The sequence below is a fragment of the Neovison vison genome, chromosome 2 (genome assembly GCF_020171115.1).
Source record: "Neovison vison isolate M4711 chromosome 2, ASM_NN_V1, whole genome shotgun sequence".
In the NCBI taxonomy this organism is placed as follows: domain Eukaryota; kingdom Metazoa; phylum Chordata; class Mammalia; order Carnivora; family Mustelidae; genus Neogale; species Neogale vison.
This window is the reverse complement of record NC_058092.1, coordinates 9,274,199-9,294,191: the sequence shown is the minus strand read 5'-3', so window position 1 is coordinate 9,294,191 and position 19,993 is coordinate 9,274,199. Positions and strand designations below refer to the sequence as shown.

Here is a 19,993-nt window from a genome sequence, read left to right as displayed (position 1 = left end):
GTCGCCGGCCTGGCTGGCTGGCATCCAGGCACCCTCTTCCTGGGGAGGCTGCCCTTGCCACCTGGAACCGTTCCCTCACTCTCCGCCACCCCTCCCCCGCACTTTGCTTCCCGAAGTGTTCTGGAAGTGGAAGGGACCCGGGAATGGAAGTCGGGATCTTGCTTTCCCTCCATACCTGGGACTTGCCAAAGACGACCTTTCCTGGAGAGGGCGACTGGGGGCTGGGAGCTCGGGGAATGACAACCCTTCTTCCATTTGCTTAGGCCAAACCCTTTGGGGGCTTCTTGGAACCCCTCTTCTGGCAGTCCAGTCCCACCCCCCTCTTCTTCCACCAGCTGTACCCGACTGTCCCAGCGTGGGAACCCCCCCCCCATTCATCCCATCTCCCCTCTGCGGTGGACAGCAGCTCCTGACCAGCCCCCCCCTCTGCTGTCTGGTTCCCACCATCATTCCAAACGCTTGGTCCAGCAGTCGGAACTGCTTCTGAAATCCCAAGTCAGAGGTTGTCTTCTCTCTGGTCACAACGCTCAAAAGGACATCAGTTTTCACTGGGAATAGAATTCACAGCCCCCCACACCCTTCCCAGCTACAGTTCCCAAATTCGTGTCTCCCACTCAGCTCTGCCCCTGGACCTCCCCCAACACCCTGAGCTCATCCCCACCCCAGGGCCTTTGCACTGGTTGTTCCCTCTGCCTGGAAGGTTCTTTCCCCAGACTTCTGCATCGTTTCCTCCTTCACCTCCCTCAAGTCTGCCCAAATGATTACCCTACCAGAGAGGGTTTCCCTGTCCCCCACGTCCTACCCCGCGATCATTCCACTCAGCGCCCCTACACAGCTTCCTGTTCCTCCCATGCACTTTGCTTGCTTTATACATTACATAGTCAGCTTGTTCCTATGTTCACTGTTCCCATCTTCCTCCTACACACAGGAGAGCAAATGCCAGGAGAGGGGGATGAACTTAGGTCCTGCCGTGTTCTAGGGCTTCCAACACGGCCTGGTGCGTAGTCACCACTCAGTAATCCCCCTTGAATGTGTGAGTGAGTGAGTCAGGACAGGGAGCTTGGCTTTGGGAAGCTTGGCTTTGGGGTCTAGGTTGCAGCATCGCTTTGAAACTTGTGGTAGCGCCGCCTGCATGAGTTACTCAGCCTGTCTGAGCTTTGTCCATCCATGGCACTCCTGGTCCCACTTCTCAGGCTGGTACTACCGAGGATGTATACTGTGCGAACCCACTGGCTCTCCCCTCCCCCCTTCTCAGCACCTGCAGCTCCAGGTTAGGTGGGCTTCTCCACCAGGAGGTCCAGAGGGAGGAACTGAGGCAAAGGTCATGGGGCTTCAGCTAACACCTCTGGCCCGAGTTTGCACACCCCCGGGTTTTGCCGAGTGTGGTCTAAGTGTAGACAGAAAGCGGCGCGGCCCTTGGGCCAGGCTCTTCCGTCAGCCCTGAGCGTCTGCCTGGAGGTGAGACATTATGCTCTTCTGTGGAGTCAGCCTTCGAGAAAACACTGGAGGGTTTTCCCAGTGGTTCTGGAACCAGAGAGATTCACAAGGACCACACCCTGGCTTGAGAGGGGACTCAGCCCCATGGTCACACATGGTTTGGAAACAGTTGCAGAAAACATGGCTCTGGGCAAGTGGGAAGTAAGGCGGGGGGAGGTGCCCTCTATCCTCAGGAACATAAGACTTCCGTCACGGAGGGACATGGGTGTCCCAGGGACTGGGAGAGATCTGGAAAGTAAAAAAGCAAGGATGTGCACAAGGCTGTTCACGGCATCTTTATTCGTAACTGTCAAAACTTGCCCCCGAGATGCCCTCTGGTAGGTGAAGGGAAATATAAACAAAACCATTCAGAAAGTGGGATATTATTCAGCCCTGGGAAGAACTGAGCTATCAAGCCACGAAAGGATACGGTGACACCCTTAAATGTGTGTTACTAAGTGGGAGAAGTGATCTGAAAAAGGCTCTGGATGCTGTGACTCCAAGTACATGACATTCTGGAAAAGGCCGAACTGCGGAGACCTTAAAAGGGTCATTGTTGCCCGGGGTTGGAAGGAGGGAAGGACAAACAGAGGGAGGACAGAGGATTTTGAGGGCAGTGAAACTTCTTTTTTTTTTTTAAGATTTTGTTTATTTATTTGACAGACAGATCACAAGTAGGCAGAGAGGCAGGCAGAGAGAGAGGAAGGGAAGCAGGCTCCCTGCAGAGCAGAGGCCCGATATGGGGCTCGATCCCAGGACTTTGGGATCATGACCTGAGCCAAAGGCAGAGGCTTTAACCCACTGAGCCACCCAGGCGCCCCGAGGGCAGTGAAACTATTCTGTACGAGACTGCAAGAGGGGATAGGATGTCATTAAACATTTGTCTACACCCCCAGAATGTACACAGCCAGGATTGAGCCCTCAAGTCAGCTACGGACTCTGGGTGACGGGGATGTGTCTGCGCGGGCTCATCAGCTGTGCCAAGTCGGCCACTCTGGTGGGGGACATTGGTAATAGGGAGGCCGTGCAGGGGTGGGTGCAGGGAGTGAATCTCTGTAGCTTCTGCTCGGTTTTGCTGTGAACCTAAAAACCCAGCCTCCAGCGGCCCCATGTTATCTACAGATCAGACACACCTTTTTGGTCCCAGTGGTCAAGGGCAGTGTGTCATTGGTCTCTACCTCAACCCGTCCGCACTGCCACGCACTCCTGAGGGCTCCATTCCACCAGCCGTCAGGTGGCCAAGGCTCCTGCCTTCCTTTCTCCAGGACCGCACTTCTGTGGCTGCCGCCGGGAAGGGGTCTCCTCTTTTCTCTGTGTGTCCCTCCTCTGTCTCTTATAAGGACACCTGTCATTGGATTTTAGGGTCCACCCTAATCCAGAGTGATCTCACCTCAAGATACTTTAACTTAATTAATCACATGTGCAAAGACCCTTTTTCCCAGTGCATGGGGATCAGGGATCAGAATTGGATGTGCCTTCTTGGGGGACACAAGTCATGCTGTCACCCACCCGCAGGGCCGCTGTGAGGAACCGTTCTTCTCAAGGGCCTGGAACAGACACAGTACCTCCCTCCTAGAGCTGTCAAGAGGACTAGGTGACAGACTGCAGCAGGGTGTGACACTCGTGGTGATCCCCGTGGTGCCCGAGGGCCAGTTCCAGATGGCACTGCAAGGGAGGAAGTCCGTCCAGCTCCAGGCTATGGTCAGGGACTTGCGAGAAGGGGACAGTGCTGCCTAATCGCATTTGAGGAGCTCCGTAACAGTCCTCTCCAACAGCGAGCCAGTAGCATCCAGAACCTTCTCGGCAGGCCCAAACAGGGAACGAAGGCAGCGCGAACCTGTCCTTCCTGTCACTTGGGCAGCTCCGCAGTGCAGGAACGGGAAGGGGGAGCCACCTCTAGCCTGAGTCCCTAGCAAAGAGGCCTGGTGCTTCGGCCACCTCTGAGTCTCTGGGGTCAGGCGGCCGTGGTGGGACATGGGGAAGGAGCCTAAGGGCAAGATACAGACAGGGATGTGAGGAGTGTAGAAACGGGGCTTCTGGAAGGGAAGGTGGAAAGATGAGAAAGTCCAAAGTGCGTCTAGGAGGTTTCCCATCCCTGTCACTGATTTTTTTTTTTTTCACTGTCATTTTGGAACGTCTTCTTCGGAAGAAGGGCCGGTCGGCTGGGTGCGTGTGCGGGGGGCACAGGCTGGTACTCCCAATGGGTGGGGGCTAGAGGCAGCCCACTGGGGTTCATTCCTAGAGAAAACGCTTCTGTCCCAGAGAAGGAAGGGGTAAGAATCCGGACCGCTAGCCTTCAAACTTTATTTTATTTTTAGCAACAGAATCTTTGTAGAAATGGCTGTTCTAGAAGACGAATCAAAGGGCCCCAACTGGGGCACCTGAGTGGCTCCGCATCTGCCTTCGGCTCAGGTCCCGATCCCGGGGTCCCGGGCGGCCTGCTCAGCGGAGAACCTGCTTCTCCCTCTTGCTCTGATGCTCCTCCCCGCTCTTGCTCTCACTCACTCTCTCTCTCAAATGAAAACATTACAAAAATCTTTAAAAAAAAAAAAAAAAAGAGGAAGTGCCACGGTTTTGGGGGGACCTGGATGGTGCAGTCAGTTAAGCTCCCACGACTCTTGGTTTCCACTCAGGTGCTGACCTCTGGGTCGTGGGCCCCAGCCCCATGTTGGGCTCCACACTCAGCAGGGAGTCTGCCCTAAGACTCTCTCTCCGACCCCCCAAATCAATCAATCAATCAATCAATCAGTCAATCTTTTCTTTAAAAACGTGGCCCTGCTCTTCATGGCCGCTGGGGAGGGGCTGGGACCCTGGGACGCTGCCTCCCGAGCCTCCCACCCCTCAACAGCCCTCGAGGCTCCTTCCCGGATTCCTCAGGGTCCCCAGAGCTCGACTTGGAAACCTCTCCCGGGACATCTTCCTGCAGGGCGCCCTGTAGCCCGTCTGAGAGGTCGGACAGCACTGACCACGGTCTCCACCTTCATGGGCCAGGGGTGTGGACAAAGGAAGGTCTAAGTCAGGGGGAAGGAGAGAAACGGGGAGGTCTTTAAGATTCCGCAGTTGTGCCTCAGGTCAGGCTGTGGCTAGAAGCAAGGCAGCCGAGCCCCGGCTGGGGTCTTCCAGGCCACTGTGGCCCCGATGACTACAGTTTTACGGGGGAACAGTGGGATCTTCTGCGAGCAAGGGGCGGGGTTTTTCTCTTCCTGCATTAAGAAGACGAAGAAGAGCCAGCATTGACTGTGTCCTTTCTGCATCTCCCAAGCCACCCTTTGAAATTAATGACCTTGATTTATAGAGAAGCTCTGTGGGTTTGCCAAGTTCCTGGAACTCCCAAGTGGTAGATCAGAGAATTGAGCCCAGCCCGTCTGGCTCCCGAGCCTGTTCTAGGCCACTCTACCCAAAAGGTAGGGGATCTCTTTCTGGAAATGGACAGGACTCTGAAAGAGGGGAAAACTCAAAATTTAAGTCACCCTGGAGAGTACGCATTCTCGCTCTCAGCCTTACCTGTCCACGCGCCTGCTTCCTGGTCACGCTGAAGTCTGTTGGTTGCTCATTCTCGTCTGTCCACAAGGCTGGATTCTAATTCATGTCTAATTGATGTCCTCCCACTGGAGGCGCTCAGAGTGGAGGAGAGCTGTGCACCCTCCAAACGGTGACCCACCCACCCCGCCACCCCGCCACGCTGCCATGGTTTTCGGTCCCGGGGGTGTTTTCTTCCTTCTCAGGAAGGTACCAACTCAGCACACTACTTTGCTCCAAGACATGGAGCCCATGAGACATGAGCTGTTCTGCTAAAGATCTTCCCAGGGACTCGGCTCTCTCAGGGGCGGCCAATTATAAACAGATGGCCCTCCTGGGACCCACCCAGAGACCACCCAGCTCACGTCACTGCGGGAGGGGCTGCTTTCTGTGCTCTGCAGCTGAGCTCTAACAATGAATGCCAAGTCCAGGCACTCAAGCAAGCCACGTTGGACAAAGAAGTCCAAGCTGGGTGGGGTAGAGTCACTCACTATTCTCTGGTCAGCAGATTTTTCTAGAGAGCTCCCTGGGCCAATGCCATGTGACAACGTCGGCTGGCTTGTACTCTGTGGCTGGCCCGTGCCGGGTACTAAGGTTACAAGGTGGACAGAATGGACAGGAACAACAAGAGAAGCTTGAGAACTGACGGGGCGTTCGGGCAGGGTTCTGAAGGATGAATAGGAGTCCGCAGTAGGCTTGGCATTTAAAACAGAGAAAAAACAGCCTGTGCTGGGCACTAGGGAGGGAAACAGGGAACTGAGAATAAGTGAGATTTATTCCCTGCCCTCCAAAAGACGGGATCTAAAAGGAAGATGGTGACCACACTGCACTTGGGGCCGACGGCAGTGTGTCATGCACGAGCGTAAACCCTGACTGTGGAGCCTCTGGGAGCCTCCTCACTCGTTCACCCAATGATGGGGAGAGAGATCCAAATAGACAACACCTCATGATGGAGGGGAGCTCCAGAGAGCAATGCCAGAGGCCTTGGGGAAGCAAGCAAGGCTGGGACCACAGTGCTGAGCCATCTGTGTGTGAAGGAGCTGTCTGGGAAGATCTGTGCGGAAGCTTTTCTTCTGCCATCCTTCTTCAAGATCATAAATAATGGTAGCCATCCGTTAGACAGTTTTCTCAGGACACCCAGGCATAAAGACACAAACCACAGTCAGCCACGATCCCACCTGAGACAACCCACACTCTTTCGTGGCCTGGCGACTTCCGTGAAACCGTGAGGCTTTTAGGGGCACCTGGGGCGCTCAGTCGGTTTAGCATCTGACTCTTGATTTCAGCTCAGGTCATGATCTCAGGGTGGTGGGATTGAGCGCCACATCCGTCTTCCTGCTCAGCGGGGCTGGCAAGGGTGGGGACAGGGAGTCTGCTTGCTTGTCCCTCTCTCTGCGCCCCCCCACTCTCTCTTGCAAATAAATAAATAAATAAAATCTTTTTTAAAAAAACCTGCTATGTTTGCAGAGTTGAGGGTATCCTTTATGGACAGGGCTGCAGTCTTTTTCTCTCAGCATTAGATCCCTCAGCCTTTTCCTGTGTCACGAACACTCATCTTTTTAACGGCTGCAGGTGAGGGTCCATCAAGAGGCCGTGCTGATGTTCTCGGCTCTTTGTCTCTCTGGGAAATGATCATAGAGGGCGTGTACTGAATACTTAGCGGGTGCCCGTTTCTGCGTGCTTAATCCCCAGGACACCCCATGAAGAAAGGCAGCGGCTTTTCTCCTACTGGGAGAGAGTGAATGCTGGTGAGAAACCTCGTTTCGAATCCCAGCTCTGTCACCCAGTTGCTGTGTGACCACCGACAAGTTGCTTAGCCTCTCTGGGCCGCAGTTTCATTATCTGTACAAGGGGCATAATATGGCTACCTCGTCCAGCCCCAAAGTGAAGTTCCCCCACTGACTCTTTATCCCACTCGCCATAATTTGCGTCCGATGGTTTTCTTGCTGGTCACTGTCTTCCCTCGCTGGAACCCTGGCTCCCTGAGGCGGGCAGTGTGGACCCGCCGCCCCTGGGAGGCTGGAGGTCTTGCTCCCCTTCCCTCCGGACACAGGCCAGCCACACAGCCCGAAGGACGCGAGCAACCGTTCCCCCCAGAGGGGCAGGGAGCCCACAAATGTCAAGCCATCCTGAGCCCTAACTTGACACACCTGCCCCCTCCTCGGGCTGCTCGCCCCACGCTCCTCTCAGACCCCCCCGCCACCTGCCTGCCCGTCTTCTCTCGCGTTCTGGTGCTGGGTGGGACTCCTGTCCTGCCAACTGCCCTGGGTTACCCCCAGGTGACTCCGGGCATGGACCGCACGGGCGGGCCTGCTGGGTTGGCCGCTCGGTGCCTCTGGGTGCTCCGAGGGGTCTGGGCAGGGGACTGGAGGAGGAGCGACCAGGAGGGGACAGTGACGGGAGCAGCTCCAACTCGGCCTCCCCTCAGCTCTCTCCCCGACCTCCCACCCCCAGACGACCAGCCCCAGGCCACCCAGCGAGACTCGCACGCCTGGGCCTGACCCTCGTTCTCCTCTGAGACTGACTCCTTGCCCCCCTTCAAGGGCTGAGCCTCTCACGTGACTCTACCCCACAGCTCAGCCCGGGACGGTTTTGAGGCTCTGGGGAAATCCGGATCTCGCTGAATCTTGGTCCAAGCACACTCTGTGCTGGAGGTTCTGGGACCCTGAAGGGCTCAGCCAAGGACGATGGGAGGGTCTCAGCCTTAAACCTCCTCCCAGCCCATCCCACCTGTGGCCCGGAACATTCCTTCACTCAGCAAACAGCACGTGTGCTCCCAGGTGCCGGAATATGAAAATGAACAAGCCAGACTTGAGGCCCGCAGGGGGCCGGTGGGCTTGCGGCGAGACAGGCAGAGAGCAAGTCTGTCCTAGTGCCCGGGGAGAGGTGGGGGTCCGAGCACAGAGCCCAAGGAAGCCAGCCCCCCGGCGGCATCCTCAGCAGACCCCAAAAAGGAAATGGTCAAACCTGAGGGTCCTGCCTGGGCGTATGCCCTGCCCATGGAAGACGAGGGGACCCAGCTTTCACTTTACCCCCCTCCCCTTACTCCAGCCCCTTTCCCTCCGCAGGGGGCACTTCCAGCCACGTAGACAGTCCTGGCCTCCTTGGTTTCTGGCTGCTGGTTTTCTGGGCAGACCAGGGGTAGGGGGATTTAGACTCTACTCTCCTTGCCCAATCAGAGAACTAGGGGGTCAGGAAGAGTTAGTTAATCCGGCCAGGAACCCTTGGGCCCTTAGTGCCCCTTCTGCGGGAGCCCCATGCACACCTGCTTGTGATGAGAAGCAACCTAAGGCCCCCAGAATGAAGGGCGCCCTTTCCATGCCAATGCTCCGGACCCTCCGAGGGGATCACTCGTGCTCCCAGAACCCTTGCACTTGCCAACACCCCACCCCCAGCTTTAAGCTTCCCTTCTGTCTCCACTTGTCCTGAAATTCTCAGAGTCCCCAGAGGCATTGCCTTCTGCTGGACCCCAAGGAACTGTGCCCGCTCCGTGGTCCTATTCCCCATAGGAGCTGGAGGTGGGATACTGCTGGGCAGGGATGAGAGCAGGAAAGAGGAGGCCAAGGATCCCCTCTGGCTGACATATTCAGAAATTCAGTGAAAGGGTGGTTGGATGATGGGAGAGAATGAGTAGAAGGGAGAAAGGAGAGGAAGAGGGATGGATGGAAGGAAGGAAGGGAGAGAGGGAGGAAGGAAGGAAGGATGGATGGATGGACGGACGGACGGACCGATAGATGGATGGATGAATGGACGGACAGATGGATGGATGGATAGGTGGATGGATGAATGGACGGACAGATGGATGGATGGATAGGTGGTTGGACAGATGGACGGATGGATGGATGGATGGATGGACAGATGGATAGGTGGATGGACGGTCAGACAGGCTGGTGGGGTAACAGGAAGGATGGAAGGAAACTGGGTGACAATGACCTCAAGGCAAGCATGAGGTCTGGTGGCTCCAAGGGTGCTCACACCCAGCTGCCTTCCTAAAACAGATGTTTGTCATCTTCTTCCCGAAGTGACTCTCCCTGCCTCTCCTGCAGGGGCACATTCTTGGTCTGTTTTTAGTTCAACAGACGAGAAAGTATTCCTTGGAGCCTGTCTAATTGCAGACGGTTGGCCCTTGATGGGCTTTTGTGGTCACGGAGAGCCACGGATGGAATCCTTCCTTCTCAAACCCTTCCTGTGTTTGAAGACTTCAATTACAAGAAGTAAAGGGCTTCGACTAGGTGGGGTCTTCAAACCAGGCTTTCCCAGGGATGTTTCTGGAGGTGGGAAAAAAAAAAAAAACTTTTATTCTCTTTTTTAAATATTGCAAAAGCCTTAAAAGCACTAATAAAGAGAGCAAACCCACTGGGAGATCCCCCAGCTCTCTTGTGCATCCTATCAGCTACACCCTTTTAGGGCCCTTTCTGCTTGAGTAAAAGTTCTGAGATTTTAAGATTGATAAACCGTTCCCACCTCCAACTACTTGCCTGTGTGACTTTTGTCCCTCCTGTGTCACAAAGCAGACTGGAGAAATCTGGATTCCGGGCTGGTGTATGGGGACCCCCCTCTGTAACTCCCACTCGAAAATGTTTGCCCGCCCAGCGCAGCTTCTCCCTTCTCATTAGTTGTTTCTAGAAGAAGAAAATGTGCAGCTGGACGTGTGATTTCTTCCTTTCGCTCGTTTCACACACTGGGTTCCATGTTGAGTTTTATTTCTCAAGGAGGAATTTCTTCTTTCTTTCTTTCTTTTTTTTTTTTTTTTAAGATTTTACTTATTTGAGAGAGAGAGCATAGGTGGGGGGAGGGACAGAGGGAGATGGAGAGAGAGAAGCAGGCTCCCCGTTGAGCAGGTTGCCCGATGACATGGGGCTCGATCCCAGGACCCTGGGATCATGACCTGAGCTGAAGGCAGACACTGAACCGACAGCCACCCCAGGCGCCCCTTGAGGAGGAATTTTGTTGGTAATTTTAGAAAGGAAGAAGAAACAAAAATAGAAACCCATTAGACTAATCCCGAAGAAAACCCCATCTCTGCCTATTTTTTTTTTTTTTGAGATTGTATTTATTGATTTCAGACAGAGAGAGAGGAGGGGCAGAGGGGGAGAGAGAGGGACAAGCAGACCCCATGCTGGCTGCAAGCTCCATCTCTCAGCCCCAAGATTTTGACCTGAGCCAAAATCAAGAGCCGGATGCTTAAGCGACTGAGCCTCCCACGTGCCCTTCTTCCTTTTTCTGATGCCATCTGGCCCCATTCTGTCCCTCTGCGCCAGGGATTCTTAGTTCCCCCTCTTCAGGCCCTTTTACCAACAGGGGCCTCTCGTGGGTTGTTCTTGCTTAGGTCAAGGTTAAGAATTAGCCAGCCTTCTTTTCTGCGCCTTTTATGGCCGCCATTCATAAATTTGCCCCACCCCATTAGGAATCCATTCATCGGCCCCGCCAGGGTCTTCTCCTGGTATAGCGTGTCCCACGTTCATGACTAGGGTGGGGGTGGGGGAGGGGAACGGCCGCATCTCCTGCTCAGTGGGAGCCTGGCGCCTCTCTCTGTGCCCTCCTTCCCAGAGGGACCGCAGCTAAGGGGGGAGCTCCACTTTGCCTCCTTGGGCCTCACGGCCAGGACCTTCCAGTCCATTCTGGCAGCTTGTGCTCATAAACCTGGCTCTGGCTCGAAGGGGAGAGAAGACCAGCTTGTTCTTGGGAGCGTTCCGGAACACCGTAGAGAAGGAGTTCTGCTGTGGCTTCTGGGATGGAGCTGGCAGGGGGTGTCCCGTGGAAAGCAGCATCTAAGAAGGACTTGTAAATAGCACTCAAGCGATCGGTCCTAAGCGGGCTCAGAAAGTACGCGTTCGTTTCAGAAGAGGCTCTATCCCTTTGGGAAAGCCTATTGTCGACGCGCTTTGCAAACCCTCTTTGGATGCAGTCCGGGAGCCTGGTGACTTCACTTGCCAATTCCTCGGGCAGATTGCTGAACTTCTGATGCCAACAACTGAATCACAATGGCTTACTCAATGACCACTGACTCAGGGCTGTCATCCTCTCCTTCCAGATTGTTCTCTGGGGCCGGACTGAGAAATGCCTGAAGGAGACGACGGAGGAGATCCGGCAGATGGGCACCGAGTGCCACTATTTCATCTGTGACGTGGGCAACCGGGAGGAGGTGTACCAGACGGCCAAAGCTGTCCGGGAGAAGGTGAGTAGCCTAGAGGGGTCCGTCCTCAGCTCAGCTGGACCCAGGAGAAGGCCAGCCAAAGAGATCAATCTGGCCTGGGAGAGAGTGTTGCTAACGGCAGGCTGGCTGTTTCCGGGGCATCTTTGGGGACTCTCCCGGGGACTCTCCACACTGTGTGTGCACGCGTGTGTGTTGCTCAGGGCGGGGATTAGGGGTGTGGGTTGATTGCATAACACCTGTTGTCCCCTTTGGAAGTTCAGACCTTGTGAGTTTCTGTCCCAGAGTCTGGGGCCAAACATCCCATTGTCCTCTGGGAAAATCCTTGTCCTGACTCCAGCAACCTGTATGCACTGAATGAGCTCTCAGGGAGCTCCCAGGGAGCAAAGCCCACCCCACCGGGTATCTGGCACACGGCTAATGTTAACTGCTTCCATGTAACAATAACCTCACTTGTCATAAACCTGCTCTTGCCATAAAGTCTTTCGGATCCTCGGATTGACCTGGGGTGGCAGGCAGCTCCGTAGCAGGAATCCAGGTTGATGCCTGGAGAGACGATGTGGCTGTCCGGGGGTGCACGGTGAGTGGGGAGGGGGCAGGTCCCTCTGCCCTAAAGGCCCCGCGGCTCCCCCTGCCCGCAGGTGGGCGACATCACCATCCTGGTAAACAATGCTGCCGTGGTGCACGGGAAGAGCCTCATGGACAGTGACGATGACGCCCTTCTCAAGTCCCAGCACATCAACACCCTGGGCCAGTTCTGGGTAAGGGCCATCCCAGGCCACAGCCAGCCCCCGGGTGTGAGTGACCCATTCCTTCCCTCCCGGCTGCCGTTTGGGCGTGGGGAGAGGCTCCCTGGGGCTGGGGCTTGTGGATGTCCGAGAAAGTGGAGGTCAAGGCCCTGTCGCGGGCAGACCCCGGCCGCCTCCCCTCCCCGTCCTAGGGGAGCTCCTCATCCGGGGGGGGCCCGGGTGCCCGTGCTGGCCTGGTGTAGAGGGGCTGCTGGAGGCGGCGGCCCCACACTGACCTCCCGCCCGCCCTCAGACCACGAAGGCCTTCTTGCCGCGGATGCTGGAGCTGCAGAACGGCCACATCGTGTGTCTCAACTCCGTGCTGGCGCTCTCCGCCATCCCCGGGGCCATTGACTACTGCACGTCCAAAGCCTCGGCCTTCGCCTTCATGGAGAGCCTGACCCTGGGGCTGCTGGACTGTCCAGGGGTCAGCGCCACCACCGTGCTGCCCTTCCACACCAGCACCGAGATGTTCCAGGGCATGAGGGTGAGGTCAGTGAGCGGGGGACTCGCCTCCCCCCCACCACCCCGGGCACGGTCCCCAGCAGAGAGAACGGAGGGTCCGTCCAGGAACAGTGAGGATGAATCCCAAAAGTCTTATGTGGGTCAAGAAGCCAGAGGCAGGAGAGGGCCTGCTGTGTGACCGCTCCGTATGAAGCTCTAGAGGCCGGCCACCGGCATGGAAAATAGAGCAGTGGCCGTCCCTCGAGGGCTGGGGACATAGCTTGGGAGGAGGCCCAAGGGAACTTTCTAGGCTTTTAAGAATGTTCTCTCTTCCCGATCTGAGCGGTGATTGTGTAGATAAAAATGAGTCAGGCTATACACTAAAGATGTATGCCTTTTTATTATATGCAAAATACAGCTCAATTTAAAGAAATACCGAAGCCGATCAAAGGGACTGGGAACCATGGCTTTAGAGCTCATGCTTCCGGGCCAGCTCACCTCTACCTGTGATGTCCCCTGCCACCCTGGGTCCAGTTAGTGCCCACTGCAGCCTCCACTGCTCCTCTATAAAACGGGATGATGAGAGGGGCAGGGGCATCTGGGATGGCTCATTCGGTTAAGCGTCCCACTCTGGATTGGGGCTCCGGTCAGGATCTCAGGGTCGTGAGATCGAGCCCCATATTGGGCTCCACACAGTCTCCCTCTCACTTTGCCCCTTCCTCCCCACCCGGCTTTCTCACTCGCTTTCCAAAAAGAAAGGAAGGAAGGAAGGAGAGAAAGAGAGAGAGGAAGGAAAGAAGGAAGGAAAGAAAGAGAGAAAGGAAGGAAGGGAGGGACGGTGAGGAGGTCCACACCTAGGTTCTGCAATAAGGATCAAACGGGACCTGCCACACAACACCACGTATGTAGACAGTAAGAGCCCAATAATTGGTGCTACGATGACGAAGGTTTGTGAAGCCGCATAAGGTCATGGAGAAATGAAAATGCGGAATTACCCAACAGCTGCTTTCCTTGCTTTTTGCAACCAGTTACAAACTTCCCTTCCAAATCTGGCACACCAGCTTCTTCCCCAAACGAGGATGACGTGGAGGGTCCTCGTGGGAATTGAACGAGTCAGCCAGCGGAGGGCCTTTCGCAGAGCACAAGCCGTGTGGGGTCCCCCCCGTCTCCCCGAGCTGTTAGTACTAAGAGTCGTTTGGCGACACCCCCGGGTCTCTGGATTTGCAAAACCTTGAGCCAGTTTTGCCGACTCCCTGAGCCATACTCCGCTGGTCTGTTAAGACTGGACATCATACCTCCCCGAGGGGCTCATGAGGAGGGGTCGAAGCGACACACGGAAGGTTCTGGTGCAAAGCCTGGCCCACAGACCCCCAGTAATGAACTGCTGCTGTCCTGTCCTTGCCGTCAGCGAGCATCTCTGAGAAGCCGTATGTGATTAATCTTTCTCCCTGATCACCCCTTCCCTGCGCCACCAAAATTTCCACCTGCTGGACATGCAAAGCACCGTGGATTCTGTATGTAGAGGAGGTTCGATAAATGACAGTTAATGTCCCATGTTGGCTCCCCCTCCCCTATCACATCTCAGTTTGGCTTCTTTTCTTCTGGGTATACAGGAGGTGCTTTGTAAATGCATATTGGATGGAAGAGCAACAGGGGCAATCGGGGTTTCGGCTGGGCTCCAGGACACAGAAGTAGGTGGGCTATCAGCAGGCCTCTGGCAGGGTGTCTGTCTCACCTTCTGGCGGTCTCCTCTCCAGCATGTTAAGGACGTGCAAGTTTCCCCAAGCCGTGTTTCTGCAGTGGTTCCGAGTGTGGACCCACACAGCCTCGGGCCAGCTCCCTGGGACCTGGATAAGTCACTTGAGCCTTTCTGTGCCTTGGTTTCATCTCTAAGAAGGGACGGGTAATGTAGCCCCTGCTTCACAGGTTAGATGGGCCCCGAGATGGAAGTCCACTAGCCTGCCCGACAAGTAGTAAGCTCCAGGTGAAGGTTAGGCACCTGCTGGTGTGTGGCTGAGCCCCAAGGAGCTGGAGGAAGAGTCAGAAAAGGATGATTGCTGTCTAACCACCTCCCACTTCTCAAAGGAAAAAAACAAAAGAAGAAGAAAATCACTGGCTTCCTCCCCAACCATGAAAAAACTGATGGGCTTTCTGGCAAAGCCTTGGGGACCCATCTCACCACAGGGGGGAAAGGAGAAGGACCCTCCAGCGGCCGTGCTGGCATCCGTCAGGTTCTTCTGCAGGGGCCTTACTAGGAAGGGTCCCCCTGAACTTAATGAGCTTGGCCCATGTGCCCCGCCTTCCCTTCCTCCAAGTAGTGAGCAGGACCGGCCCAGGTCGGGGCTGGAAAACCAGACCGTGCACTGTCTGTAGGGATCTGGCCTCCGTGACCCGCAGCAGGGCTGGGAGCATCTTGGCTGCGCCTTGGGAAAGCAAAGGAAGCCCCTGGTGGGGAATGGGTGTGGGGGTCGTCCACAGGTTCTCTGAGACCCACCCCACCCATGCTTGGGTCCCAAGAGCTGCCTTTGCTCAAGGTAACGTCAGCTCTGAGTGACTTACCTAAGCCCTAAGTGCTCCTGGGGCCCGAACATCCAGCAAGCCCTTACAGGGGGATCACGGTCAGCCCTGGGCCTGCAAGCCCACAGGGGTGAGGACAGACTTTTGTTCTGGGGCCCCTGCTGGCCTGGCTTGAGTCCTTAGGGCCTCCCCTAATCTCCCCAAAGCCTCAGCTTCCTTCTCTATAAATTGGAGCAAATGACTCCTGTTTCGTTTCTCACGGGTCTGGCAGGAAGGGGCGCCATCGCCATGTGGGGCTCAGGTCACAGGCCTCTGAACAGGCGTGAGAAAGCTCCCGGCGTTGGCGCGTTCAGCCGTTCATTTACCACCCCCTTGGAAAGCGCTCTGTCCGCGTCTGGAAGGCCGAGGCAGTGAACCCGTGAATCAGTGAGGGGAGCAGCGAGCCGGGCAGAGAGCGGCCATCCCACAGACCCCTGCCTCCGACAGGATGGGCAGGACACATTGGGGAACAGCGGATTGTTCTGTGTCCATCTGTGCCGCGAGCACGGATTGAGCACCACTGTGGACCAGACTCTGCACAGAGGGGAGAACACAGAGAGCAAGACCGACCAGACCTCTGCCCTGGTGGAACTCATAGTCTGAGCGGGGAGACAGGCCATGAACGAGGAGACAAACAGACAGGCGAGGCCCTTCCCGAGGTGGCCAGTCCAGAGAATTAGCAGAGGGGGGAGCGCAGAGGCCACCCCGAGTGGATGGGCTAAGAACCCTCTCGGATGGGGCTGCCGGCAGAGAGCTTAAGTGGCAAGAACAGAAAGGTTGGCCAAGGTAGAGCAGAGCAGAGTGACCCGGAAGAGGGGTCAGGCGGCGGGTGGGCAGGGCCCATATGGAGCAGGGCCGTGGAGGGCCCTGGGAGCCCCTGGGAAGGGCTGGGCCAGGCAGACACAGGATCCGAGCGACATTTTATTTTATTTTTAAGATTTTATTTATTTATTTGACAGAGAGAGAGAGAAAGCACACAAGCAGGGGGAGAGGCAGAGGGAGAGGGAGAAGCAGAGAGCCTGATCCGGGACTCAATCCCAGGACCCCGGGATCATGACCTGAGCTGAGGGCAGCCACTTAACCAACTGAGCCACCCGGGCACCCCTGGAGTGACACTTTAAAGGATCCCTGGGAAGCATTTTGGAGAATGGGTCCCAGGGGATGGGCTACAAAATCTCCATTCTCAAGGGCAGGCTCACTGGGGAGAAAGGAAAAGGGCGGGGCGCTCCCAGCACTACTGGGGGCAGCAGGTGGGGGAAAGCAGTCCCCTTCCAAAGGGGACTCAGGTCTTCCAAACAGCAGACGCCAGAGGGATGGGCCAGATTTGTTAGCCACAGAGGAGGTCAGCAGAAGCATGGGCTTCTCTAGCAGCATCCCCTATGTTGCTTCCTGCGCCAGGTTCCCCAACCTCTTCCCACCGCTGAAGCCTGAGACGGTGGCCCGGAGGACGGTGGAAGCCGTGCAGCTGAATCAGGCCCTCCTCCTCCTTCCGTGGACCATGCACGCCCTCATCATCTTGAAAAGGTAAGTGCTGGGGGTGAGGGGTGCGGGGTGGGGAGTGGACATTTGGAGACGGGCTCCTGCTGGCCATTCCCATCCTGCCAGGGAAGCCTGGTGGGGAGGAGACGGCAGGCAGGAGAAAGGACTCTGTAATCGATTAGTCATGTCTGCTGTGGGCACGAAAGTGAGCACAAGTGGCCTGCGTGCCGGGGATTTCCTACACTTAGGATGGAGCCACCGTTTTGAAACTTGTGGGTCTCAGGACTCCTTTACAATGTCAAAAATTAGGGGAAACCAAAGCTCCCCCCCTTTTTCTTTAATGGAGTTGTCTCTATTCTTAGTTACCGTATGAGACATTAAAACGGAAAAAGTTTTACAAGATTTATGTATTTGTTTATATTTAAAATATTTGCTCATGTATAAACAGCAGTAATAAATCCATGTCCATCCCTTATTCACAGAAATATGATATATTTATAAAAAGGGTATTTTCCACCAAAAAGAAAAAGTAGCAGGAAGAATGGCATTGTTTTGCATTTTTTGCAAAGTTCTTTATTGCCTGACTTAATTGGAGACAACTGGGCGCCTAGATCTGCTTCTGATTTTAATCCGTTACGATATCACGTGGCATGTCGCCTCCGGAATACTCAGCTGCATGTGGGAGAGAGGCGTGCAGAGGCAAAACTGTCTGAGTCTTAGGACAGAAACAGTTTGACCTCTGAAGCGGTTTCAAGTGTCCCCCAAGGGTTCCTGGGCCACCCTTTGAGAACCACTGTTCTGGAGACTAACACTTGTTGGCCCCAGTGTTCAGGAAGTTCAATCTAGTGGGGGAAAACAGGGATCTCAATGTTTGGGATTCCCGGAAGTGCTCCAGGGCTGGTCAGATGGGATGTACCAGGAGGTCGGCTTTAAAGAGGAGATCATCCTCCTTCAGAATCGGCGCAGCATCACATTTCCTAGAACTTTCTAGACTCTGAGCAGCACACCCTGCCCCTCCCAGCCCTGCCCTGAAGGGGCCATTCCAGGTACCCAGCGAAACCTGGTGCTTCAGGGAGAGCTTGGACGCTGGAGCCCCGTGGCTGTGGACTGCTAGCTCCTCTGGGCCTCGTCTTGCCCCCCGCCCCCCGCTGACGGGACCCCTCTGACCTGAGAGGCCTTTTCAGGAAACGAAGGACCTAAGTGCCTTCATCAGACATCAGGGCCCAGGAAACAGGTTCCCTCTGTCTGTGTGTCTACGGCTGAGAAGTTGCTCTGACTGCAGGCACGGAGGCCTCCTCACGGAGGGGACCCATCAGTCCGTCCAAACTCAAAGCTCTTTTAGAGACACCAAGTAGGGGCAGGGGCAGGGGGCACCTGGGGACATTTGGGCCACATCTTTGCATCCCTTAGTCGTCAACTGTTGCTCTGAGATGCTCCTTGCCTCCTCTGTGACCCTAGGCGAGTCGAGACTGCCACCCTCCACTGCAGGGTCTTCTCAGAATCCTTTCTGAACATTCTAGAAAAAAGCTGGTTTGTCTAGAACATGTCAGTGTTTTCCTCTAAAACCTCCTAGCCTAAATTCCCTCTTCTATCCCCCCACTACTTTTCCACAGGAAGCAGAGGCCATCCCCTTCCTCAGCCCTTGTACAACGCCCGCTTTTCACTGTCCCCAAGAAAAATCTTTACAAGCTCAACTCTAGCGCCACGCGCACCCCAGGGAGCCTTCTAGATTGCTCTGGGTGGAAGTGGGTCCTTCCTGTCCTGCACTGAGAGCAGGCCAGGGCCCTTCGATTTAACAAATAGACTGAGGGGCTCTCTATGCTGAGCCCTGCCTGTGGGGCTTGGGTCAGAAATGAGGTCTCTCCTTCCGAGGCGGGTGTGGGCCTGACAAACCAACAGCAAGGGCATGGCAGGGGCCACTGGGGAAGCACAGGGGCTGTGGGAGCCCAAGGAGAGGCCTGGGGGTGAATCTGGAAGTTTCCCTGGAGAGAGCAGCAGGGCCTAACCCCTCCATCCCACACAGCAAATATTTGTTGAGTAAGTGGAACGTGGAGTTAACTGATCAGATAACTAATGGATCGGATAACGACTGGCCCCAAAATGCTAAAGAATGTGGTTTTGAAAATTTTTTTCTACCACCCACCTTTACTTTGGAAACACTGTTTATCCACTCACTTGAAAGCCCTTCCTCCATGGGGTGGTCAGGGGGGCGGGTATCAAAGCCACTGCTCTACTGTGTGGTTCTCTGTGGCCATTGGTGAACTGGCTGCTGGTGTCCCCATTAACCATCTTCCTTCTCCCTCCCCCCTCTCCCAGCATACTCCCACAGGCTGCACTGGAGGAGATCTACAAATTCTCAGGAACCTACACCTGCATGAACACTTTCAAAGGGCGGACATAAAGACCAGACGCAGAGACATGCTTGCAAGCCACAGAACCTGAGGGGGCCACGGTACTGGGCACACACCCACAAGCCTGTCCCTTGGCACACTTCTGCTGGGTGAGCAGCACTGCTTCTGGCCCCAGGAAGAATCCCGGTGCCCTCCCTCTGGCCAGCCCCAGGACCTTTGCACAGGACTGATGGGCGTAACTCTGACCCCCATGGGGAGGCGAGAAACCAGCCAGTAGCCACCTTGACACTTTCATACATTTCTAATTCTGTAGAATTTATTGTTAAATTGCTTCTAACCAGCCTTAGCAGTGTGCATAGACTGTTTCCAGGAGGGTCTGTACCCAGATACTCTCTTTCTTCCGAAATCCACCCATCCTCAGCTTGTGCAAATGGCACATTTGAATGGCAGGAATGAAAAATAAAGAGATGGTTTTTTGAGCTCCCTTGTTGAAATCCCGACCCCCAGTCCTTGGCAGTGGGGAGGAGCCCTATCCCCACCATAAAACCCCAACCTTTAAGAAACGGTCGGTCTGCGTAGGGCCCCCTGCTGCCAGGAGAAGAGCTGGGAAGAAGAGGGCAGAGACGGTGGGAGAGACTGGGTCCCGCGCCTGGGCTGTGCGGCTCCTTGCCGCCTCTGCCAGGCCCCTCCAACAGCCATGGGTTGGGGGCACTTGGCCTCAACACCCACGGCCTGAATGAACTTGTCTTCGGGGAGCTGCCCTCTGCCCTGCCCCTAACACCACCAGCTGCAAAGCGACCAGCTCGGGAGAACAGAACCAGTCCTTAGTGAGCACCACTGAGCTGCGGGTCAGTCTACCGGCCACGACTGGGTACCGAGAGGCCATGTCGCTGAGAAGCCCAAACTCTGAAGACCACCAGCATCAGCGGTCACCCTGCTAAGCAGCCCCCTGAGCCAGATTGGACAGCAGGAGCTAGAAGGGAAATAGAGAGGAAGGAGGAGGTCTGGAATGGCACAGTGGACCCGGGCTCGGTCACCAGGGAGGATCACGGCCAAGGAGACCTGAGGAGAGGTGCCCGGGGTTCTCTGGTGTGTGTTTCTCCCCGGCTGCAGCAAGCTTGTCAACGTGACCTTGGGCAGGGGGACAGGGGCCTCTGGCCATATGGCTCTTCCAGGTGGGTGGCCAGGTGGGGGGTGGGGGTGGGCAGCAGCTCCCCAGGGGTAAA

The 19,993-nt window shown here is 55.7% G+C and overlaps 1 protein-coding gene across 1 annotated transcript in view; it reads left to right on the top strand.

The window, feature by feature from the left end:
• Window positions 1-19,246, top strand: part of DHRS3 (dehydrogenase/reductase 3) — a 37,567-nt gene extending 18,321 nt beyond the window's left edge. The window contains exons 2-6 of the mRNA XM_044237200.1: window positions 11,030-11,173; window positions 11,791-11,910; window positions 12,191-12,429; window positions 16,336-16,461; window positions 18,733-19,246. Coding sequence (XP_044093135.1) covers window positions 11,030-11,173; window positions 11,791-11,910; window positions 12,191-12,429; window positions 16,336-16,461; window positions 18,733-18,817 — 714 coding nt within the window. The 3' untranslated portion in view covers window positions 18,818-19,246. The remainder of the gene's footprint in view (window positions 1-11,029; window positions 11,174-11,790; window positions 11,911-12,190; window positions 12,430-16,335; window positions 16,462-18,732) is intronic.
• The last annotated feature ends 747 nt before the right edge of the window (window positions 19,247-19,993 follow it).